This window comes from Fundulus heteroclitus, chromosome 1 (assembly GCF_011125445.2).
Source record: "Fundulus heteroclitus isolate FHET01 chromosome 1, MU-UCD_Fhet_4.1, whole genome shotgun sequence".
In the NCBI taxonomy this organism is placed as follows: domain Eukaryota; kingdom Metazoa; phylum Chordata; class Actinopteri; order Cyprinodontiformes; family Fundulidae; genus Fundulus; species Fundulus heteroclitus.
In genome coordinates this window covers 34,343,189-34,363,665 of record NC_046361.1, presented here as the reverse complement: position 1 = coordinate 34,363,665, position 20,477 = coordinate 34,343,189, and the positions used below count along the sequence as shown (strand labels likewise).

The 20,477-nt window shown below is 43.0% G+C and overlaps 2 protein-coding genes across 3 annotated transcripts; one reads left to right on the top strand and one right to left on the bottom strand.

The window, feature by feature from the left end:
• Positions 1 to 885: 885 nt before the first annotated feature.
• Positions 886 to 10,853, top strand: pink1 (PTEN induced kinase 1). Of its 2 annotated transcripts, none has more exons than XM_012875596.3 (8): positions 886 to 1,356; positions 4,084 to 4,359; positions 4,448 to 4,551; positions 4,654 to 4,836; positions 4,982 to 5,145; positions 5,236 to 5,363; positions 8,225 to 8,455; positions 9,699 to 10,853. In XM_012875596.3, exons 1-8 carry the CDS (start codon positions 1,000 to 1,002, stop codon positions 10,011 to 10,013), a joined length of 1,758 nt encoding a protein of 585 aa, XP_012731050.2. In that variant the 5' UTR covers positions 886 to 999; the 3' UTR covers positions 10,014 to 10,853. The 2 variants fall into 2 exon arrangements, with proteins under 2 accessions (XP_012731050.2, XP_021178798.2); XM_021323123.2 differs by having other exon boundaries at positions 4,982 to 5,151.
• Positions 10,854 to 12,693: 1,840 nt separating this feature from the next.
• On the bottom strand, positions 12,694 to 16,006 carry LOC105935267 (tubulin alpha-1B chain). Its single transcript, XM_012875591.3, has 4 exons — positions 15,808 to 16,006; positions 14,802 to 15,024; positions 14,568 to 14,716; positions 12,694 to 13,813 (listed from the first exon to the last, which is right to left on the bottom strand). The coding sequence occupies exons 1-4, from the start codon at positions 15,808 to 15,810 to the stop codon at positions 12,833 to 12,835; spliced, it is 1,356 nt and encodes a 451-aa protein (XP_012731045.1). The 5' UTR covers positions 15,811 to 16,006; the 3' UTR covers positions 12,694 to 12,832.
• Between the last annotated feature and the right edge of the window lie 4,471 nt (positions 16,007 to 20,477).

Below are 20,477 nucleotides of genomic sequence, written 5' to 3'. Positions count from 1 at the left end.
TTCTTTTCCCCTTATTCTTCAGCATCCTCTACTCCAATGTCACTACAGATCTAGCACATGCCAATGAGTGACATTTGTAGGTACTGTTACTAGCATCGTCCTGATTTTATTTAATATTAGCTTGGCTTGTTCAGAACACCAAAATGGAGAAAAACAGGGACTTAATTGACTTTGAACTTTGGTGTGGTTGTTGGTGCCATATGGGCTGGACTGAATATTTTAGCAAATCTGCAGACCTGCAGAGGTTTTCACAACCATCTACAAAAAAATAGAAAACATCTAGTGAGCAGTAGTTCTGTAGACGAAGATTCCTTCAGAGGAAGAATTGTGGAACTGACAAACAGTAAGGCAACAGTAGTTAAAATAACCACATGACCTCGTTGAGACCACAGCAATTTTAGTCTCGGAGCAGATTGGCTACAACAAAATGTGGTGGAGCAAAAGATTTGCACGATAGATTTGCAGCCAACAAAACGACGTCAGCTGTGAGAGGCTTTCCTATCAGCATGGACCAAAATCCCTGGGAGATGTTCCGGTTGAATCCATAAAGAAGAAAGCCAACTCTGAGGGGAAATGTGTAACTATTAAAGTAGCCTATGAATATAAAAGCATAATTACATACATGTAAGAAAAGCAGTCCACTTAAGTTACAACTAAGCATTAATTAGGTTGCATTAGATCCATATACCGGATTATATTAACATTTTCTTGCCAGTGTTCTTTTTACAATATGCAATAATTGGCTTATTGGTTGTGTTTCTTGTTTCAGCAACATTTCAGTTTGTCAAGTATCCCTGTTATTTCTCAAAAATAAAGAATTCCTGCTATTGCATTTTTTGAACGCTGGGTGTCGCTAGAAATCCCGGTTAAAGAGATCGGTTGCTTCGGCGCATGCGTGAACACGGTTGTTTTGTTGGACTGACAGTCGGCAGTGAACCAGGGACTGGGCTACAGAAAAGGTTAACTAGGCCGTCTTGAGCCACCTTTTCTGGGTTCATCATGTCTGTAAAACACGCCATTAGCCGGGGGCTTGAGCTAGGCCGCACATTCCTTCAGATAGGTCTCTTTAAATCAGGCGGCCGGGTCGCAGCAAAGCTCCGAGCTGACCGTTTTCGTGTAGGCCCGTCGGTCCGCACCGTTCAGCCTCAGGCTTTCCTGCCGTCCCGCTACCGCTACTACCGCACCTCTCTGAGGGGCCTGGCGGCTCAGCTTCAGTCCGCCGGATTCAGGAGGAGGTTCGCCGGGGGGTCGCCGCGGAACAGGGCCGTGTTCCTGGCGTTTGGCCTCGGCGTGGGACTTATCGAGCAGCAGCTGGAGGAGGACAGAAGAAGCGCCGCAACATGTCAAGAAATACAGGTATGGGAACCTGAAGTTAGGTTCTGGTTCGGTACTTCCATAAAGGGCAATTTTGTTGTTTTAAATGAAGCTCCGCTGCGTTTGATAACGTCTGGTCCAAAATGTAAAATACTTGATCTCGTCAGACCTTAACAGAAAAGATCCTTTAATTTTTATTTTTTTTAACCGCAGACTGCAGTTTAGAATAAAAGTATTATAATTGTATTTCTTTATTTATTTTTGCACATAAAATGTTTTATTGACAATAATAATTTTTAAATACAGACCTGACCAAGAAGGAAGTAGAACATATATCAACAAAATGCAAAAAAGTGCGTATGATGCTTTATATTCATTATAAACAGTAGTAGTAGATAGGGCTGGACGATACTTCAATAACAATATATTTTAATTGATAGGTGTATATTGAAAATATATTAAAAAAAGGTCTATAAATAATTCAATAGAATACCACTTTTCCTTCCTTTTCCATTCTAGCCTATCATGTAGGTGAATACTACCGTCATAACGTCCTCCCAACCAATCACAAACGCAGACACAGGAACGCTCCGTCGCCAAGCTCCGCCCCCTACTGGTTGAATAAAGGGTTGAGTTTGAATTCAGTGTTTGTGTGTTCTGTATCTAAAAATAGGTTGCTAAGCAACAGCATAAAATGGCCAGGGCTGCACTTAAAATATATGTTTTGAATTTGTTGATAATTATCGATATCGATCAATATGATTTCTATTTTATTGATATGCTTTTTTTTTTTCTGTCGTCCAGCCCTACGGTAGACTTAAAACTTTGTGTTTATAAGCCTTTTTTATTATTATTCTGCTCGGCTCTTGGAAATGGAGTCAGAGCATAAACACGTGTAAACACACCAACTTTTGTTTATGTCGAAAAACATCCAAGGGGAACGTCTACTGGCACACAAGAAGTTGTGTAGCAACAGAGGACGGTGATGTGCAGCAACAGTCGATCATTTAGAATCCGATTTAAAAGTTGATTAAATTCAGTAACTCAATTCACTAAGTGAAACGCGTGATTACACAAAGACTGATGTTGTCAACCTTTTATTTCTCTCCATTACTTTTTTTTCTGTTTGCAGCAAATTAAAAACATACATTTAAGATTAAAATTTTACATCAAACCAATAAAATAAACAGTTTTAATACAGAAATGCGATCTTAATAAAAAACATGTTTAATACCTGCATAAAGGTTGTTGTTGTTGTTATCAAAAGGTGTTTTTAATCTGACTAGGAGCCTCGTTGGAATGTAAATGTGGTTTCCACACCCGGTAATAAACACAAAGCTCTTTGTTAGACAGAAACCAACCTGTTCAGGTATTAGCCTTGCATTCATAAAGCACAGATCACCATTAAATAATAATAAAACAGGTTATAAAAATCAAATGGAGTAAAAAAAATTAGAAAAGTTTTACAATTTCAGTTGCAGCCCTTTGAGCAGTTTGGATCTTAGGAAGTATAGACAAGAAAGTCCTTTGATAATATGATGACATTATTTATTTATTTTTTCTTTCACTTTTAATACTAACTGGCATTGGGCCAAACTGAAGGGAACATCAAGCACAGACTGAAGAAATTCAAGGAGATGGAGATGAACAATGGATAATTGTGTCTTCTGCCCACAAACGTCATGATGGTTCCCACAGTTCACTCAGCAGAGAGCGCTGCTGAGCCGAAGCCCTTTGGCGGTGAGAGAAGAGAGGGAAAGGATCCAGCAGCGTAGTTCCGATCTGCGGCTGTCTGTGGCTGCCATGAACCGGATGACTGAGAACTTGCACAGGCATGATCCAGTAGAGCTGACAAGTAATTTCAAAGTTTATTGTCACTGTTGCAGCCAAGTAGTCAGTGTAGAGTAATTCAGTCCAGGATCAGCATCAGGATCGTGATTTTCAAGCAGGACTCCATTTTTCCAGGTGGTGTAAAGGCCAGCAAGTCTGGCAGTTTTCACAGATGACTTGATGGTGTTTTAACTTCTTTATACTATTGATATGGTACTATAGTATAGTCGTTTTTACCAGAAAAGTAAAAGTTTCAAAGCTAAAGAAATTGCCTTTTTCTCAAACCAACTTCAGTGTTGTTACAGAATAAGGTCAGTGTGGAATATGGGTTTACTTTTCATGTACTTATTATATTGTTACTTCCCCAGAATAAAAAAAAGGTCATAAATCAAATCCCCTGACCTATAATTATTATTTGTATAATTTAAACTTAGGCAGCCCTACGCGGGAGAGTTGTTTTTATTTAATTTCTTTGGTTATTGCATAACCTACACTTTCCTTTCAGGACGACACGGAACAAGTTCTTAACTACCTCTATTCTGGGTTCTTCTAACTACTGGAAAAGACAGATTTGGTTAAAGTGTATTCCACATCTGGAAGTATGGAAAAAAGAAAGTAGTCTGGAAAAATGTGTGTTTCTCAACTTTATTCCCTACCTGTTTGTCTACCGCATCCGTCGATCCATCCGTTAATCCTTGCATCTCTTTGTCCGTCTATCGGTTTATTTGTCCGTTATCGAGCACCTCTGTCCATTTTCCTTACAGTCTGGAGTTTTTCAGGTCCCGTCGCCAACTGTAGTGATATCTGCTATAAATTTGTTCTGGACTTTCTAATTTGAAAACGTGGGTCTGGTGAAGTGGTTGAATTGTGGCCTGAGAATTGTGAAGGGATCCTTTTCTACGTCTCACAGAAGTGCCCCCCTTTTCTCCCAATCTGCAGGCCGTGTTTAAGAAGAAAAGGTTCCAGAGCTCACTAAGACCTTTCACCTCCGGATACAAGCTGGACGACTACGTCATCGGGAACCAGATCGGTAAAGGCTCAAACGCAGCTGTGTACGAGGCCGCGGCGCAGTTCGCTCGCCCGGAGGAGGCTGAGAGCGATTCTTCGCCGTTGGAACTGCGGGACCACGAGGAGGAAGTCCAGACACCGCCATCTCCGGCATGCTGCTCCCTAAGAAACTTCCCCTTGGCTATCAAAATGTTGTGGAACTTTGGGGTCAGCAATCTCGAGCACATGTAACTATAACAAGAAAACCCATAGAAATTGTTTTAAAAATTATGATTTGTGCATTTTTCGTTCGCAGGCGGGATCTTCAAGCGAGGCGATTTTAAAGTCCATGTCACAAGAACTTGTACCATCCGGCCCGCTTGCCTTAAAGCAGGAAAAAGAGCAGATCACGCTGGACGGGTAGCTATTATGTGTCCGGTTTCTTTTAACGCTCCGCTGCTGTACAGACCCAAGGACTGCGAAGCATGCTGACGGAGCCCTGCGGTCTCTTTTGTGACGCAGACATTATGGCGTGCTTCCCAAAAGAGTCTCGGCTCACCCAAACGTGATCCGGGTGCATCGAGCCTTCACGGCAGACGTGCCTCTGCTACCAGGTGCCCAGGAGGAGTATCCGGACGTGCTGCCAGCCAGGCTCAACCCCGCAGGCTTGGGAAACAACCGCACTCTTTTCCTCGTCATGAAAAAGTAAGACTTAGCGAATTTAAACCCAGATCTCACACAGATTTAAATCAGCAGCTTGTTTTTTTTTTTTTTGTTTGTTTTTTTTTAACGACGCATTTCCAGTTTCTCTAAATCTCTCGTTGACCCGCCGTCATTTATGCCTCCGTAGCTATCCCTGCACGTTGCGACAGTACCTGCAGGTTTCCGCGCCGGGCCGCCGGCAGGGCTCTCTGATGGTGCTGCAGCTCCTGGAGGGGGTGGACCATCTATGCAGGCAGGGCGTTGCTCACAGGGACCTGAAGTCGGACAACATTCTGCTGGAGTTTGACCCGGGTCAGAGTGAAAACCACACAAACAATGACGCCTTTTTTTACACGCGCTCCTATCAGTCGTGCTGCAATATTTTCCCCCTTTCTCTTACAGATGGTTGCCCCCGTTTGGTCATTACTGACTTCGGCTGCTGTCTGGCCCAGAATGACTGCGGCTTACAGCTCCCCTTCAACAGCATGTGGGTCAGCAGAGGAGGCAACGCTTCACTTATGGCTCCCGAGGTGAGTCTAGATCCCCCCCCCCGTTTGTCTGTGGAGTACCGTATTTTCCGGACTATAAGTCGCTCCGGAGTACAAGTCGCACTAGCCATAAAATGCATAATAAAGAAGGAAAAAACATATATAAGTCGCACTGGACTATAAGTCGCATTTTTGGGGAAAATTTATTTGATAATATACAGGGTGCTTGCGCAAGTCTTGAAAGTCTTAATAAGTATGGAATTTTGAAACACTGTTTTCCAGACCTTGAAAAGTCTTGAATTTTGTGTGAAAGTCTTAATAAAGTATGGGAAAAAAATGTATGGAAGAATTTTACAGTATGCTCAAAGGCATTGTGAAATGAGAAATAGGAAGGTAGGCTATAAAACTATAATTTTACTAACTGGTCACGTACTGTATTAGCCTAAGGGAATCAAACACTTGTTTGATGTGAAATTCATGTACTTGTGATTTTCATGTTTTGAAACATTTTCATCAGTAAAAGCATAATTTACTGTGAATAATGCATTTGTTCATTAAATACTAACCTATAAAAATTAACATTTCTAATAAACACAGTTTGTACAATCTCAACCAATGAAGTAGGCAGTAGGCACACAAGTATACAAGTACATAAAGTTAAGATCTTGGGAAAAAAAATATCAGTTTTAAAAAAGTCTGGAAAAAGTCTGGAATTTTAATTTGGAAAAAGAGCAAGCACCCTGTATACAACATCAAGAACAGACATGTCATCTTGAAAGGCAATTTTAAATGAAAATAGAACGGAGGCAACAACAGGCTGAATAATTGTACGGTTAGCTTACGCTACATGACACAACTGAGAACTTGCCTGGTATGTTAACATAACCTATTAAAAGCTATTCACATAACTATAGCATAAATAAAATGCGAAGAAGTTAACCAAAGCGCCCGTGTCACTCCAAATAACTAAAATCCAGTGAAATCTTCATCCTCTGTGTCACTTTCAAATAACTCCGTTAACTCCGGAGGTAGAAGATGCGGCACTTCCGCTTCTACGTCGCTTACGTCTGATTCAACAATGGCCTAGAGCGCCCTCTTGCCGTTTGGTGTGAAAATAACAGGTGTAATGATATACCGGTAAAAATGTGTAATAATTTCACACATAAGTCACTCCAGAGTATAAGTCGCACCCCCGGCCAAACTATGAAAAAAACTGCGACTTATAGTCCGGAAAATACGGTATATGGCATTTGTTTTGTCATTATTTATGTAACGGTTATTACTTATCACTATTTTTAGATGAGAGTTTAGAGGGTAACTTCCTCAGTGAAATGGCGGCGAAGTGCCGCACTTTCTCACATTTTATAATGTTTAAGCCACAAACGTCAATATATTTTATTGGGATATTTTGGATTTTTAACCCCTAAATAAAATTGAAGTAACCTAATGAGCGCCTTGAGTCCATTTGTGTGTGATCTTATCTCAGGGTGAACCCAGCTGATTTGTTTTTGGCCTCAGAGGTTAGAAACAGAAAATGATGCTGTTTGTTAGAAACAAACAGCATCATTAAGACCAAGGAACCCGGCAGGAAGGTCAGGGAGGAAGTTGTGAAGGAGTTTAAAACAGGTTGGGTTATAAGAGTCTATAAGTACAACAAAAAGCAGCTCTACGTGTCGTCGGATCAGGCTGGCTGACTTTTTCCAGTTTTATTGTTTGTAAGGAATTCTGAGAACTTGGTTTAATTTTCCTTTCGCCTTACAATGACCTGATTCTTTGTTTTGGTCTATCGCACAGATGAAACTGAAGTTCGTGGTTATGTATCATAAGTGAGAAAGCTAAACTGACAAACCGTATTTTTCGCACCATAAGGCGCACCGGATTATAAGACGCACTAAATATTCTTCTTTAAGTGTGTAATATCACTCCGTCCCTTCACGTACACAGCTCTGTATCCGTGTGTGTCGGCAGGACAGAGTAGTTGTTGGATTACACTGCCCTGTTTCTAACAGGCCAAAAAAAACCTGAACTTTTCTATTGAATTAACTTACTAGGTTTATTGTTGCTAGCGAGTACTCCGGGCACGGACCGCCTAAAGGCTCCCATATACTCAGGCGTTCTGTGCTCATACTGTAAGCTTGGTGGACTCCATGCTGACTCTCCACGGACGTTTTACCCTTCATAGCCGAACATACTGTTGCCTTTAATTTCTTGTGGCAAATTCCTACAATTCCCAGATTTTCTGCCAGTGGAACGAAGCGGCGTAACAGATGGTAAAATGTGTGATTAGCTAGCTGAGCACCTAGAGCCGTTTCTTTTCTAGCAGGCTCCCACCTTTCAGTGAGAACAAAGGGACTGTGATGCTGTGTCCTGGAGACCGCCTGCTTGAAGCAGCTCAGTGTGTAAAGCTCAGTGTCACATCTAAAACAGTTCGATGTGAAGACTTCTTGCCGCCGAGAAGTCATAAAAATTAAGCTGTGCATGTATCAATACGCACAGACTTCCGCGGAGTGAAAAACGGCCGAAAATGTAGGGGCCTTACATGAATGAGCTTCTAGTTTCTACGTTACAGTCAGGCAGTCTTGTAGACGGCTCAGGGGTCCTATCAGGTAGTGGCACAGTGTACCGTAATGCTCCGAATATCCATTGAGCGGAGCGGCTTCGTTGCTAACCAAAGTCGTACTTACACATTTAACAGATGCTTGAGCGCGTTGTACCACATAAAATCAGTCAGTGAGCACAACGGTGATCATATATAAGGCGCACCTTCAATTTTTGAGAAAATGTAAGGATTTTAAGTGCGTCTTATAGTCCGAAAAATACGGTAAAAACTTTTGCATCACACTGTTCTGTCGTTGTGCAGAATGTGTAGGAACCCGTTAAAATCGTGTTATTTCTGTCCTTAGGTGGCGACTGCTGCTCCAGGCCCGGGTGTGGTGATTGACTACACCAAGGCCGACGCCTGGGCTGTGGGGGCAATCTCCTATGAGATATTCGGACAGCGTAACCCTTTCTATGGAGCTGCTGGACTGCAGAGCACAAACTACCAGGAGAAGCAGCTCCCTCCTCTGCCTGCCCGTGTTCCAGCCGACGTGCAGCTGGTCATAAGCCTGCTTCTCAGGAGGAACCCGAAAAAGGTATACACCATATTTTTCGGACTATAAGTTGCACTTTTTTTCAGTTTGGCCGCTCCTGCGACTTATAGTCGGGTGCGACGTGTATATCAATTTTAAATTGTAAATCATACTGAACATGAACCAAGTAATAAATGTTACCATTTATAGCTGCTCTAGGCCTGTGAAAACTGTATGCTGCTCTTGCGCCACTTAGAAATTAATTAAAACATTGACTTGTTAACAACAAAGACTGAACACATCTACATATGTCGTTTCTCTGTTTCAGTCTGTATTCGCGCAGTGTTTGCGTGGTGCAGCTCTAAGGAAACAGACCGCAACAGAACCCTGCGATTGGGCTGTCTGTGAAGCTAATGACCGCTAGCGCTAGCTTACAGCTCTGTCGTCCGGGTGTTTTACAACTCCGCTGGTGCACGTGAGCTTTATGTTGCTCTGAAACATCCTGGGTCATACTGTTAGCTTAGCACGTAGCACCGTTACGCTCATGGTCCAATTTCAGTGTAATTAGACCGCTGATGAGAACTTTCTGGGTTGGAGTTGGTGGCACGCTATGCTAATTTACCCCATTCAACCTCCCAGGTATGTTCCATATTATTCAGCCGATTGTGGATGCAGCTGTGCAATTTAATAAGTTGCCTTACCAGATTAAATGTCAGTTTTTAGTAGTGTTGTACCGATACCAGTATCAGATGGGGCCCTGATCCAGCTGTAAAATGGTAGTATCGGTATCGGCGAGTACCAACAAATAGGGCACCGATACCATTTTGATGTTTGTATGTCACTTGAACGCAGCCTTCTCTCTCCCGACTAGTATTATACATGTTATACAAGTTCATGAAAGTTGCACTATTTTGGCATTTGAGAGTGAAAACTCAGGGTTTAAAAGAGATTATTCAATTATTAATGTAATTTTACTGTCTTACTGTAGCACTACTATTATGCATGTTATAATTTCACAAATGTTGCACTATTTTGGCCTTTGAGAGCCAAAAGTTTATTCAACTATTGTCACCCATTCCAGGGTATCAGTATCGGCCAATACTGCATAGCCAGGTATCGGTATCGGAGCCAAAAAATGGTATCGGCGCAACACTAGTGTTTAGTCTTGGATTGTGTGAAATACATTTCTAATTAAATGCGACTTATAGTCCGAAACATACGGTAATTAGGATTTTATCAATACTATAAATAGCTAGAACCGAATCAGAATGACAATCTGTGCTGACTTCATGTTCTCCCTCTGCAGCGTCCCAGTGCTCGCGTAGCAGCCAACATGCTGCACCTCAGCCTGTGGGCTCGCAGGGCGCTGGCCAATCAGGACAGCGCTGGCATGAGGAAGCTGGCCGATTGGCTGCTGTGCCAGTCCGCTGTGGTTCTGCTGCAGGGCCGCAGCGGACCCGGCGGGGACAGGGTGGAGGCGGAGCTGCAGAGGAGCTTCCTGTCCAACCTAGAGCTGGAAGACCTGCGCGCCGCCGTGGGGTTCCTCCTTTACGGGCGAGAGCAGAGCCCCCCGCCCGCATCGTGTTGCCATAGTTCACTCAGTTTAAACCCGGCAAATTGAAATACTCAAACATCTGCTGTGCGTCTCTGCCGTTTGTGGTTCCTAAGTCCGCGGAAGTGTAATGCCGTTTGTGTGGTGGTGTCATCCTCAACCGTGTGAGCACTTACTGTGAATTGTATTAGCCTTCTCCCGTGTGTGCTGCGTTTGTAACTGATGCGCATTATACACACTTTGCGTGCACAAGTCTTTCATTTATTTAGACTTATTATTACTACAGAGGGAGTTTTAAAAGCTGCCAGCACCATTCATGGGAACTGCAGCTTGTCTAACCAGTGCTTTGCATTGAAGTCTCAGGGGAAATGACGTCGGCGTCCCAGCATCTATGTTTCTAAATGTATTTCCCCCAAAATTAGTGGCCAGTAATGGAGAGTCCTGATGGCTACTTATAATTCTGTTGTTATACTTATATGTAGATTGTAAGATCCTTAAGTTTTGAAGATGTCTAAAGCACTTTTTAAATATTTTGCAAAGGAAACCACCTCGACACCCAGAATAATTTTTAAACATAATGCACACACGTTGTACACCGGTGATGGTTGAGGCCAATGCAGATATTTTTAAATTAAAAGAATGCATTGCACTAGTTAGGCTCTACCGTGTAGGGTAACGTAGTCGGTATTCCCGTTAAGCAGCGGGTTGCCGTTAAACGTGCGAGGTTGCAGGTATTTCTACGTCGTTCTGCATGCTTTATGAACATAATGCATGGAAAAAATCTGGATCATGGTGAAGCTTTTTTTGTTTTCCTGCTTGCACTTTATGTCCAAGTTTGCACATTTTTAGAACTCTAAGCACAGATTACAAATGGTGGGGGAAGGGGAAATAAACTAAATGACAAAAATGTGTGATGGTCTTCCTTAACGTGCATCAAGTTTTATTACAAGTGCTGATGGTTGCAAATAATTTTCTGCTTTACGTACAGAAAGGGTTATTTTTCAGATGTGGAAAGAAACAGTTTCAAAATGAAAGAATGTGAAAATCTACACAGCTTTATTCAGAGTTGAAGATTTCAAGAGAAACAAACTGCGGTTATCTGTCATGGGTGGGGTGGTAATTTATGTAGTTGAGCAGCTTTATTTGTTAATGCTTACATTCCACAACAGATTTCCTATGGGTTTTTTTTTCTTTTGGATTTGGATAAACATAAAGCAGCTTTGTAGAAATCTCTGGCATATGGTGTCTCACTAATCAGTCGTGATTTCTGACTGAACCCAAGTTCTTCCCCCTTTAGTGTGCCAGAGAAGCTCCGGGTTAAAGCATAGAACCCAACCAGACCCCTAAAGGTCCGACACCAAGGTGTTTACACCAGCTTCTTTTAAGTCCAGGAAACTCTGAGAAGGAACCTGCATGGATCTGTCGTGTCTGTCCCAGTCCATCCCACAGATGCCTGATTGGACTGAAATCTGGAGAATTTAAAGGCGAAGTCAGCACCTCCATAAACCCAAAATCCGGTTCTGACACGTCTGTTTTATTGGCAATTTCCAAGATGGATAATGGTCACCTTTGGCCCCCTGATTGGCCTGCAGTTACGCAGCAATGTAGGCACAGTGGAGGATGACTGCGTTCCCCATGATAGTGTATCCTACTGACCCACACAGAGTCCATGTGGAGGTTCAGGAAACCTTTACAGGTGTTTTGAGATAATTAGCTGATTAGCGTTTCCATTATTAAACATCACATTTTCTGAGATGCTGAATTTGGGGTTTTTGTTATCTGTAAGCCATAATAATCAGAATTATAAGAAGGGTTGGAAATATTGCCGTGTGATAAATCTATGTAATCAGTTTCACTTTCTGAGATGAGTGACAAGCGATTTAACCTTTTCGCAATATGCAAATGTTTTGTCAGTATACATGCTGACCACTGTAGACCACAAACACATCAGTAGTTCAGTTGAAGAGATGCCCTAACCCAGTTATTAAGCCATCACAAAAATGACTCTTATCCTTTATATTCGCTCAGTTTTCCTAACCTAGCCAAATGGATTTCGCTCCGCCTAGCTCCACTCATCCATCTGGAACAGATCCATAGGAATGGCCTTTATTGAAGGCTGGGCCTTATCAAAAATCCTTGCATATGATTGGATAAGCCACTTGTCTGTCATCTTTATCGACGTGCTATTTCAACCACTTACACCGAAGCCAACCCGTGACGCTGATGACAGCGTCGCAGGAAAAAACAAAACTTGCCAAATCCGGTCGGGAGAAGGGCGAAAACATCGTTTCCACCAACAAAAGCCTTCAGAGCCGTTCTCTGATGTTCTTTTAATGAAACAATAATAGGTAGATTGGACAACACGGAAGAAATAGCAGCTTCAATGTTAACGCTTGGTTCCTCGATGCGAGCCGCCATTGGTGTCTGAATCAAAACAGTCTCAGAGAAGAGGTCCCAGATGGATGTTAGTGAAGCTAGGCGGAGCTAAGCGGAACGAAATTCATCTGGCTCTTCAGGTTACAGTTTTCCTGCCTCTAACTCACACGTTAGAAGACAAAATATTCTCTTGCTGCCTAATATTTCCCACTCGCTAACAGGTGGCATGATGAAGAGAGATTGAGTGTCTTCTCCTGTCAGTGGTTGTAACGTTAAGCGTTGATTAGCGTATATTTATTATTTGGCGACAAATAATGTTTGCTACAGGCAGTGTAGCTGCTGCCTTCCCAAAACAGATTAAAAACGACAAGACTGCACTTTAGGAGAACTTTATTAGAGATCCAATATGACACGAAACAATCTGAACAGAGTGAGGGGGAACAACATTTAACTTCTGATTTATCTTGGGAGCTTAGCACATGTGCTTGTTTCAATTCAATCTCACACTACATCTAATACTCCTCTCCCTCCTCCTCTCCCTCACCCTCAATCGAGTCGACTCCCACCTCCTCGTAATCCTTCTCCAGAGCCGCCATGTCCTCCCTGGCCTCGGAGAACTCCCCTTCCTCCATCCCCTCGCCCACATACCAGTGCACGAAGGCCCTCTTGGCGTACATCAGGTCAAACTTGTGGTCGAGCCTGGCCCAGGCCTCTGCGATGGCGGTGGTGTTGCTCAGCATGCACACGGCCCTCTGGACCTTAGCGAGGTCTCCGCCGGGGACCACCGTGGGCGGCTGGTAGTTGATGCCCACCTTGAAGCCGGTGGGACACCAGTCCACGAACTGGATGGAGCGCTTGGTCTTGATGGTGGCGATGGCGGCGTTGACGTCCTTGGGCACCACGTCGCCGCGGTACAGAAGGCAGCAGGCCATGTACTTGCCGTGGCGGGGGTCACACTTCACCATCTGATTGGCCGGCTCGAAGCAGGCGTTCGTGATCTCGGCCACCGAGAGCTGCTCGTGGTACGCCTTCTCTGCGGAGATGACCGGGGCGTAGGTGGCCAGAGGGAAGTGGATGCGGGGGTACGGCACCAAGTTGGTCTGGAACTCCGTCAGGTCGACATTCAGGGCTCCGTCGAAACGCAGGGAGGCAGTGATGGAGGACACGATCTGGCTGATCAGCCTGTTCAGGTTGGTGTAGGTGGGCCGCTCGATGTCCAGGTTCCTGCGGCAGATGTCGTAGATGGCCTCGTTGTCCACCATGAAGGCGCAGTCGGAGTGCTCCAGGGTGGTGTGGGTGGTCAGGATGGAGTTGTAGGGCTCCACCACCGCGGTGGACACCTGAGGAGCAGGGTAGATGGAGAACTCCAGCTTGGACTTCTTGCCGTAGTCCACAGAGAGACGCTCCATCAGCAGGGAGGTGAAACCGGAACCGGTTCCTCCACCGAAGCTGTGGAAGACCAGGAAGCCCTGCAGGCCTGTGCACTGGTCAGCCTGGAGTAACAGAAATGAAAACCCGAATGTCAGATATTGTTGTATAAGGTATGGTGCTTTCAAAGGCATTCATGCTCTTTGGTTTGTATTCAACCCTGAATTCCTAACTATTGTAGAGAAACCTCTTCCTGTAATCACAGCTACAAATCAGTTGGGTATATTTGTCTACCAGCTTTGAACATCTTTGCAAAATACCTAAAGGTAGTTCAGATTGGAAGAGGAGTGTCAATGTCAATTTTCTAATTTTAGTGCAGATTCTCAATCAGATTCTGGGTCTTTGACTCCATTTCAACACCCACGCATGCTCTGATATGACCCATCCCGCTGTAGCTGTGGCTACATGTTTCAGTCTCAAGTCTTTTACAGCTTCCTGTGTTTCTGCTGGAGAAAAAAAAACTGCCACCTTCAAATCCCATTCTGAGGATTTGGTGGTCAGGGCCAAAATGTGTTTTTGGGTTCTCCCACCTGAGGAGTGGAACTCTGCAGCTCCTCCAGAGTTACCACAAGCCTTGTGCTTGCTTCTCTGATTAATGCTTTTCTTGTTTGACCTCTCAGTTTTGCACTGGATTTGATTTCACTGTGTCAAAGTAAAATGGATGCCACACTTTTCAGATTTTGTTTGACAATTCTTTTCAAGCCACTTCATGCCAACGTGTTACATAAAATCTTTTAAATAAAGCAAATTTGATAAATTAAGTAAAGTTCAAAGGGTATGAGAACTTTGGCAAGGACCTGTGTTTAAAGGTTCACCCACCAGTTTGCGGATCCTGTCCAGCACCAGGTCGATGATCTCTTTACCGATGGTGTAGTGTCCGCGGGCGTAGTTGTTGGCAGCGTCTTCCTTCCCAGTGATCAGCTGCTCAGGGTGGAACAGCTGGCGGTACGTCCCAGTGCGGACCTCATCTGGAGAGACAGATGCAATATGACAACTGTTCAATTTAACAGCACCAAGGAGGCAACATCAATACGAATGTTTGTGAGGGTTTACCGATGACAGTGGGCTCCAGGTCCACGAAAACTGCTCTTGGGACGTGCTTTCCAGCTCCAGTCTCACTAAAGAAGGTGTTGAAGGAGTCGTCTCCACCGCCGATGGCTTTGTCGCTGGGCATCTGCCCATCAGGCTGGATCCCATGTTCCAGACAGTACAGCTCCCAGCAGGCATTGCCAATCTGGACACCAGCCTGACCGACGTGGATAGAGATACACTCACGCTGGGAAAAAAAAAAAACAGATTTCATTTAATGCATCAAAGGAAACCATTTTTAGAGGAGATAATTAAAATACTGGTCAAGGACAGATTCATGGAAAGATTCGTCCATTTTAAGTATTGTGGGCGTTTTTCTTTGCTTGCTTTTAAAAAAAAAATAACGTTTGCAAAGACATCTTTTGGTTGAAAGCATGCAAGTTAAGTCATTTGCTTTAAATAAAGCAGCGCATTTTGTGCTGCGACACCAAACTGCCAATTGCTCAGAGGATTACTTTAGATAGAGGGGATTATCTAGGTCAGACATGTTGCAGTGTGCTGGGAGGCTCTGCTCACGATGTTTGCCATTGCATTTATTTCCGCTGCAATGGATTTCATATGAATATTTCACCCATTGTATAACAGCTTCCTTTATTTATAACGGACCGCGTTTGAATTAGGAAAGGCTGGATTTACATATTTAGCATTTTTCTAAAGATGCCGCACAGGCGCAGAGGACCAGGCTGATCAATGGTGGTTAAAGCAAGGCATTTGATTCCGAATCATATAACAAAAAACAAAAACAAAAAAACGCTCATAAAATTGTATTGTAGCCTATTACGTAGGCTAATACCCAATACCCTTTTAAAACGTGAACGCCTCTTATAATAAGGATTTTAACAAATTCGAATTGCAATATTTCAAACGCAATTTTTTACAGAAACGACCTACATTCCTGAGATTAGACCTTAAAAAAAATAGCAGGTCTTGCAAATAAAACGTTTGCAATGAACGTGTAAGTCCCGCTTACCATCTTCGCTTGTCGCTATTATGCAATGTGATGAGACAGGTCCGGGGGAGAATGTGCGTCTGTGCTGCTCTGTGGATGAGGGCTGCTCTGGTGACGCGCCGCACGCGTTCTCAGGGAAGATACAGAGGCGCGCCGAGGAAAAACGCGCGCACCATCCACCGTCTCCCACGCAGCCTGACATCAACCCCAAACTGCCACAGAGAGGCAGCCGATTCGGTGGGGCTACTCAAAATGTAGCATGGGGGAAATTTTAGAAAATGGAGGCTAGGCTTTAGACTAAAGATGCGGCACGCCATTTTATTGGCTGAATGGGGCACATCCGAGGTACGGATGCCTGCGTCACACTGGCCACATACAGACGCGGTGATAAGGGAGATAAAGGTGCAGCGCTGTGAAAAAAGAAATGTATCCCCATATCAGATTCCTTCTGCTTCCCATGTCTTTATTGGCACAATTAAATGTTTCAGATCACCAAACAACTGATGATATCAGACAAAAAATGACGAGTAAACAACATGAACAAACCGAGCATAAGGCCTTATTAAAATGCCGTTTACCAAAACAACTGTGCCTTTGTGGACATCAAATCTTGTCCTCTCCTTGATCAACCGAAGCCACCCTCGCCATCAATCACTGGGACACAATTGGCCTTTTGCAGATTATTTTTATCCCGCTGTTATTTGCATAATGGTTTATTTAGAGAGCATTAGAGAGCTATTAAGCATGACCAGCCTGCTTAAGGTAATGCCATGGCATTTATTTTATTTCAGACTTTGACTAGGCCCCTTCAAAGCCTTAACTTTGTTATTTGAAAGAATAAAGAGACTTGGTGTGTTTGTATCAATATCTCGATGCTTGAATGTCCCAAACCGATTGCCTGGGGATGCTCTATTCTTTCCATTAATGAGCAAAAGGGCCTACAGATATTTTTCATATGCACCAAAGTCACATTTGTATTAAACATCCTGCAGGATGGAAGCTAAAATGCAAGTTCTAACACAAGGTTTTAAGAATTTGGTTCTACATATCAACTGAACTAAAATCAGTGTTAATCAGAATCAAGAATATTTTATTTGTCACCGCGTGTTACACATGCTACCTGTTACTCCAATTCACATTACAGTTCAAATTACAAATAATGAAAGCAAAAAAAAACAGGCAATGAACAAGGGTTATTTACAATTTTTTTTAGCGTTCAGGAAAGTCACAGATAAAGATAATGAGGTAGTACGGTGCTTACTGAACAATGATGATTGAGGCTGCATTTACAGAAATATGCATTTAGATATTCTGAGATGATAGTGTGGAGGTGGGCACTAACATTAAGGTGATTGTAACGTATGACGGGTTAGTAACAGGGGGATGATTTTGAAGCGTTGGACTGCAGTCTCCCATCAAGGGGGTGATTTCCCTCACAGCTCTTGGGAAGACGCTGTTTCTAAGCTTATTTGTTTGAGGCTTCTGAAGCATCTGCCTGATGGGAGAGGGGCAGACAGCGCATTGCCCGGGTTGGTGGGATCAGTGGAGATGCGTCTGGCTCTTCTTTGGACTCGTTCTGCATAAATTGTGTCCAGATCAGACGGCATCCCACAATCCCCTGCGCTGTTCTCACCACCTGTGCTAAGTCCTTCCTCTCCTGGACTCTGCAGCTACCATACAATACAGTTATGCTGAGACATAAAACACTCTCTATGGTAGCTCTATAGAAATTCTTTAGCAGTTTGATGAGAAGTCCAGATCTTTTTAGTTTCCTGAGGAAGCAGAGCCGTTGTTGGGCCTTCTTCACCAGGTGGGTTAAGTGAAAAGTCTGATGATAACAACCACGCCTGTGCCAAATGTGTTCCTCAGCCTGAGGTACCAGATAATGAGAACATTGTCCATCAGTGGACATATATTACTGGCTGGATTCAACAGATGAGGTCCGTGTCCAGATGAGGTTCTATCCGTTCAGGGCTGCTTGAATGATCTTACTCGTGGGATTGGCAGGTGCTCTTGGCCGACAAACAGGCACAGGGTCAGAACCGTGAAAGCTACGTCAGGCAGGATGATCAGGGGGAATTACAAGAGTCCGAAGTCAGAGAGCAGGTCCAGGGTCAGAGCCAGGTGATCAGAGATCCAGGGAGAATCCAAAACAAAATCCAAGAGCAGAGTCAGGGCCCAGAAAAAGGCCAGAAATCCAGGTGTAGTTTCATTCTATTCAAAAGGGAAATAATTTCTGAATTATTTCCCTTTTAAATAGAGCAAAACTGTTATTGTCACAAACATACATTCATTAAAGGGATTACTATGTTCTTTGTATAAACACACATACACATGCTTGATAGAGAAAAAGCTTGTGCTATTATGCTCACAGTTCACTTTCTCAATTATACAGAGACCGGGTGAATGTTCAAGCTATAGTGCATAAATGAATGTCTTAGATGTTACATGTTGAATGTTACATTCAAGCCCTTTTCCAATGAGTTCCCATAATGCCTATCACCATCAGGTAAAACTCTCAGTGTTTTACAGTATACAGTTTTTAAACCTGGTGTCTGGATGCTCGCCACTTGGAGAAAACCCTGACTGCTGTGAATACAGAAAGATTTACCAAGCGGTGATAGTGATTATGTGAACTCAATGGGAAAGGAAGTGAATGTACCAGACGTCCATTTAATTTTAAAAGTTACACACTGTAGCTGTCAGTTATGATGAACGTGTTACAATGCCAATGGTCAAAGCAGATCCATTTCATGCTCAAGGATTAGCCATTTTTTTCATAGGTGATATGTTTGGCAAATGTTTTTCAAATTCCTTGTGGAAGGAAGTTTTATCATTAATGGCCGCTTTTTTGTATACTTTAAAAGTTAGTAATAATTTTTTTTAGATGTTTTATTTTTATTTATTTTTTTACATCTTTTAATGATTTATCTGGGAAAGATTTGAAATGTTTATTCTGTGCGGATGGGTTTAACTACAAACTGTACTTTTACTCAGAGACAATGCTCACTAATATACAAATTTGAGGTACTTTAAATGAGTATTACCAATACATGCTACTTGTTCCTTCAGATCTACTGTATGTCAAAACAGAGATAAATAGTTTCACAGCTTACAAGGATCTTTTTTTTCATCTTGAGAACATTTACATTTTATACCTACAGTACTTTTTTTTCAGATGATACAAACATGTACCTAAGTGATATTTTTAAATAATTGATTAATATTCAGTGAGGTTATACAATTTTTTTTTACAAAAGAAAAGGCTGTGAATTCACCCCATACTCGGGCAGATCCAAAACAGGAAGGTAAATATTGATGTTAAAGCAATTTAAAGATCTCCCAGTATCTCATTTCTTAGTAGTGAATACAGTTCTGCAGCAGCATTTGCATCCGAAGGAGCATCCCAGCCATGTTCGTCCATAAGGAGGATGCAAAGCTCAAAAACAGTTTCATCACAGGGGTACGGCCCTTTCGGGGGTGCACTCTTCCTTGCAAACAGCTATACCCTCCTCCAGCACAGGCTGGAGCTTGTCTTCTGCTGCATACAGCTGTGGCATGCTGAACATGAGAATGGGGTGTCCTCCAGTTGTCCCATGGTTGCCATCAACACGACCACTGTAAATAGGGAAAAGGCTCATTTATTTTAGCAATCTATAGACTGATATGAAATAGAATAGCCAGCACAGTGGGTATTTGGACAATTACAAACATAAAATAGTTGGAGATATTGCTGATGGGAGTGGATATTGAATTGGATTTGTTGAAAGCAAACTGTATGCACATCACTGTGACAGTGTCAGTTAGAAATTACCTGGATGAGGTTGAGAAAGCAGTATCGCATCATGGTTTTTTCCAGGAAGTTGCCTGTGAAATTGCCATCATATCTCAGGGTTTTGAAAAATGTCCGTCCAAAGTTGCACACTCTGCCGACGTAAAACTCCCCACCATGACTCTATCCGTTGATTTGCCGTGCTGCTTCCTCCTCTTTCACAATGGTTCTGGTGATTCCTCCATAAGAACAGCTGCATTTCTCCGACATGCACCTGCTGTGGACAGCCTCCAATACACGTTACTTTTGGGTCATTGTTAGTATAATACGCATCAAATCCACATAATGTGCCGACTGCATCCATCAGTGCAGCCATTGATTGCTTTGCCAAACGGCTTAAGTTTATCATATGAATCCATATGCCACAGTGCATTGGGCGTCCTGCTGACGTACTGCCGGCGTCGGAGATGCCGTGCTCGCCGGAGATCCAAATTCTTGATGATCATCCTCATTGTATTCTGAGAAACAACAAACCCTTTTTGAATGGCATGCAGATGTAACCACCAATAGCCTTGTAGTCGACCACTACCAGACAGCTCTTCTTCCACGAAAGAGGCAATTTCTTCTGGGTCCGTTTGGTTCTTTCTTCAAACCAGACATAGTCGTTTGCACAGTCGTTTCAAAGTTCTGATACTGATAATAATTTGATGCAGGTGTGGTAAAAAGACTTAGTATTTCCTTATTTGTGAAACCGATGCCAAGATGCTCGACATCAATCGTTTTAGGGAAGACAGTGCTTCTTATAAGAGTTGTCATAAAATGCAACTTTATTATCGTAATGACTTTATTCTGGTAATGTTATAACTTTATTCTCATAATGTTGCGACTTTACTCTCATAATATTATGACTTTATTTAGG

What these genes read in the sequence shown, in the direction of transcription:
- pink1 (XM_021323123.2), top strand. Translation starts at nt 1,000, where the DNA reads ATGTCTGTAAAACACGCCATTAGCCGGGGGCTTGAGCTAGGCCGCACA. An exon ending in GAGCAGATCACGCTGGACGG is followed by an intron (nt 4,552 to 4,653) that starts GTAGCTATTATG and finishes TTTGTGACGCAG; the next exon opens with ACATTATGGCGTGCTTCCCA. An exon ending in TCAGGAGGAACCCGAAAAAG is followed by an intron (nt 8,456 to 9,698) that starts GTATACACCATA and finishes CTCCCTCTGCAG; the next exon opens with CGTCCCAGTGCTCGCGTAGC.
- LOC105935267 (XM_012875591.3), bottom strand. An exon ending in CCTGGAGCCCACTGTCATCG is followed by an intron (nt 14,717 to 14,801) that starts GTAAACCCTCAC and finishes CTGTCTCTCCAG; the next exon opens with ATGAGGTCCGCACTGGGACG. An exon ending in TGGACAGGATCCGCAAACTG is followed by an intron (nt 13,814 to 14,567) that starts GTGGGTGAACCT and finishes CTGTTACTCCAG; the next exon opens with GCTGACCAGTGCACAGGCCT.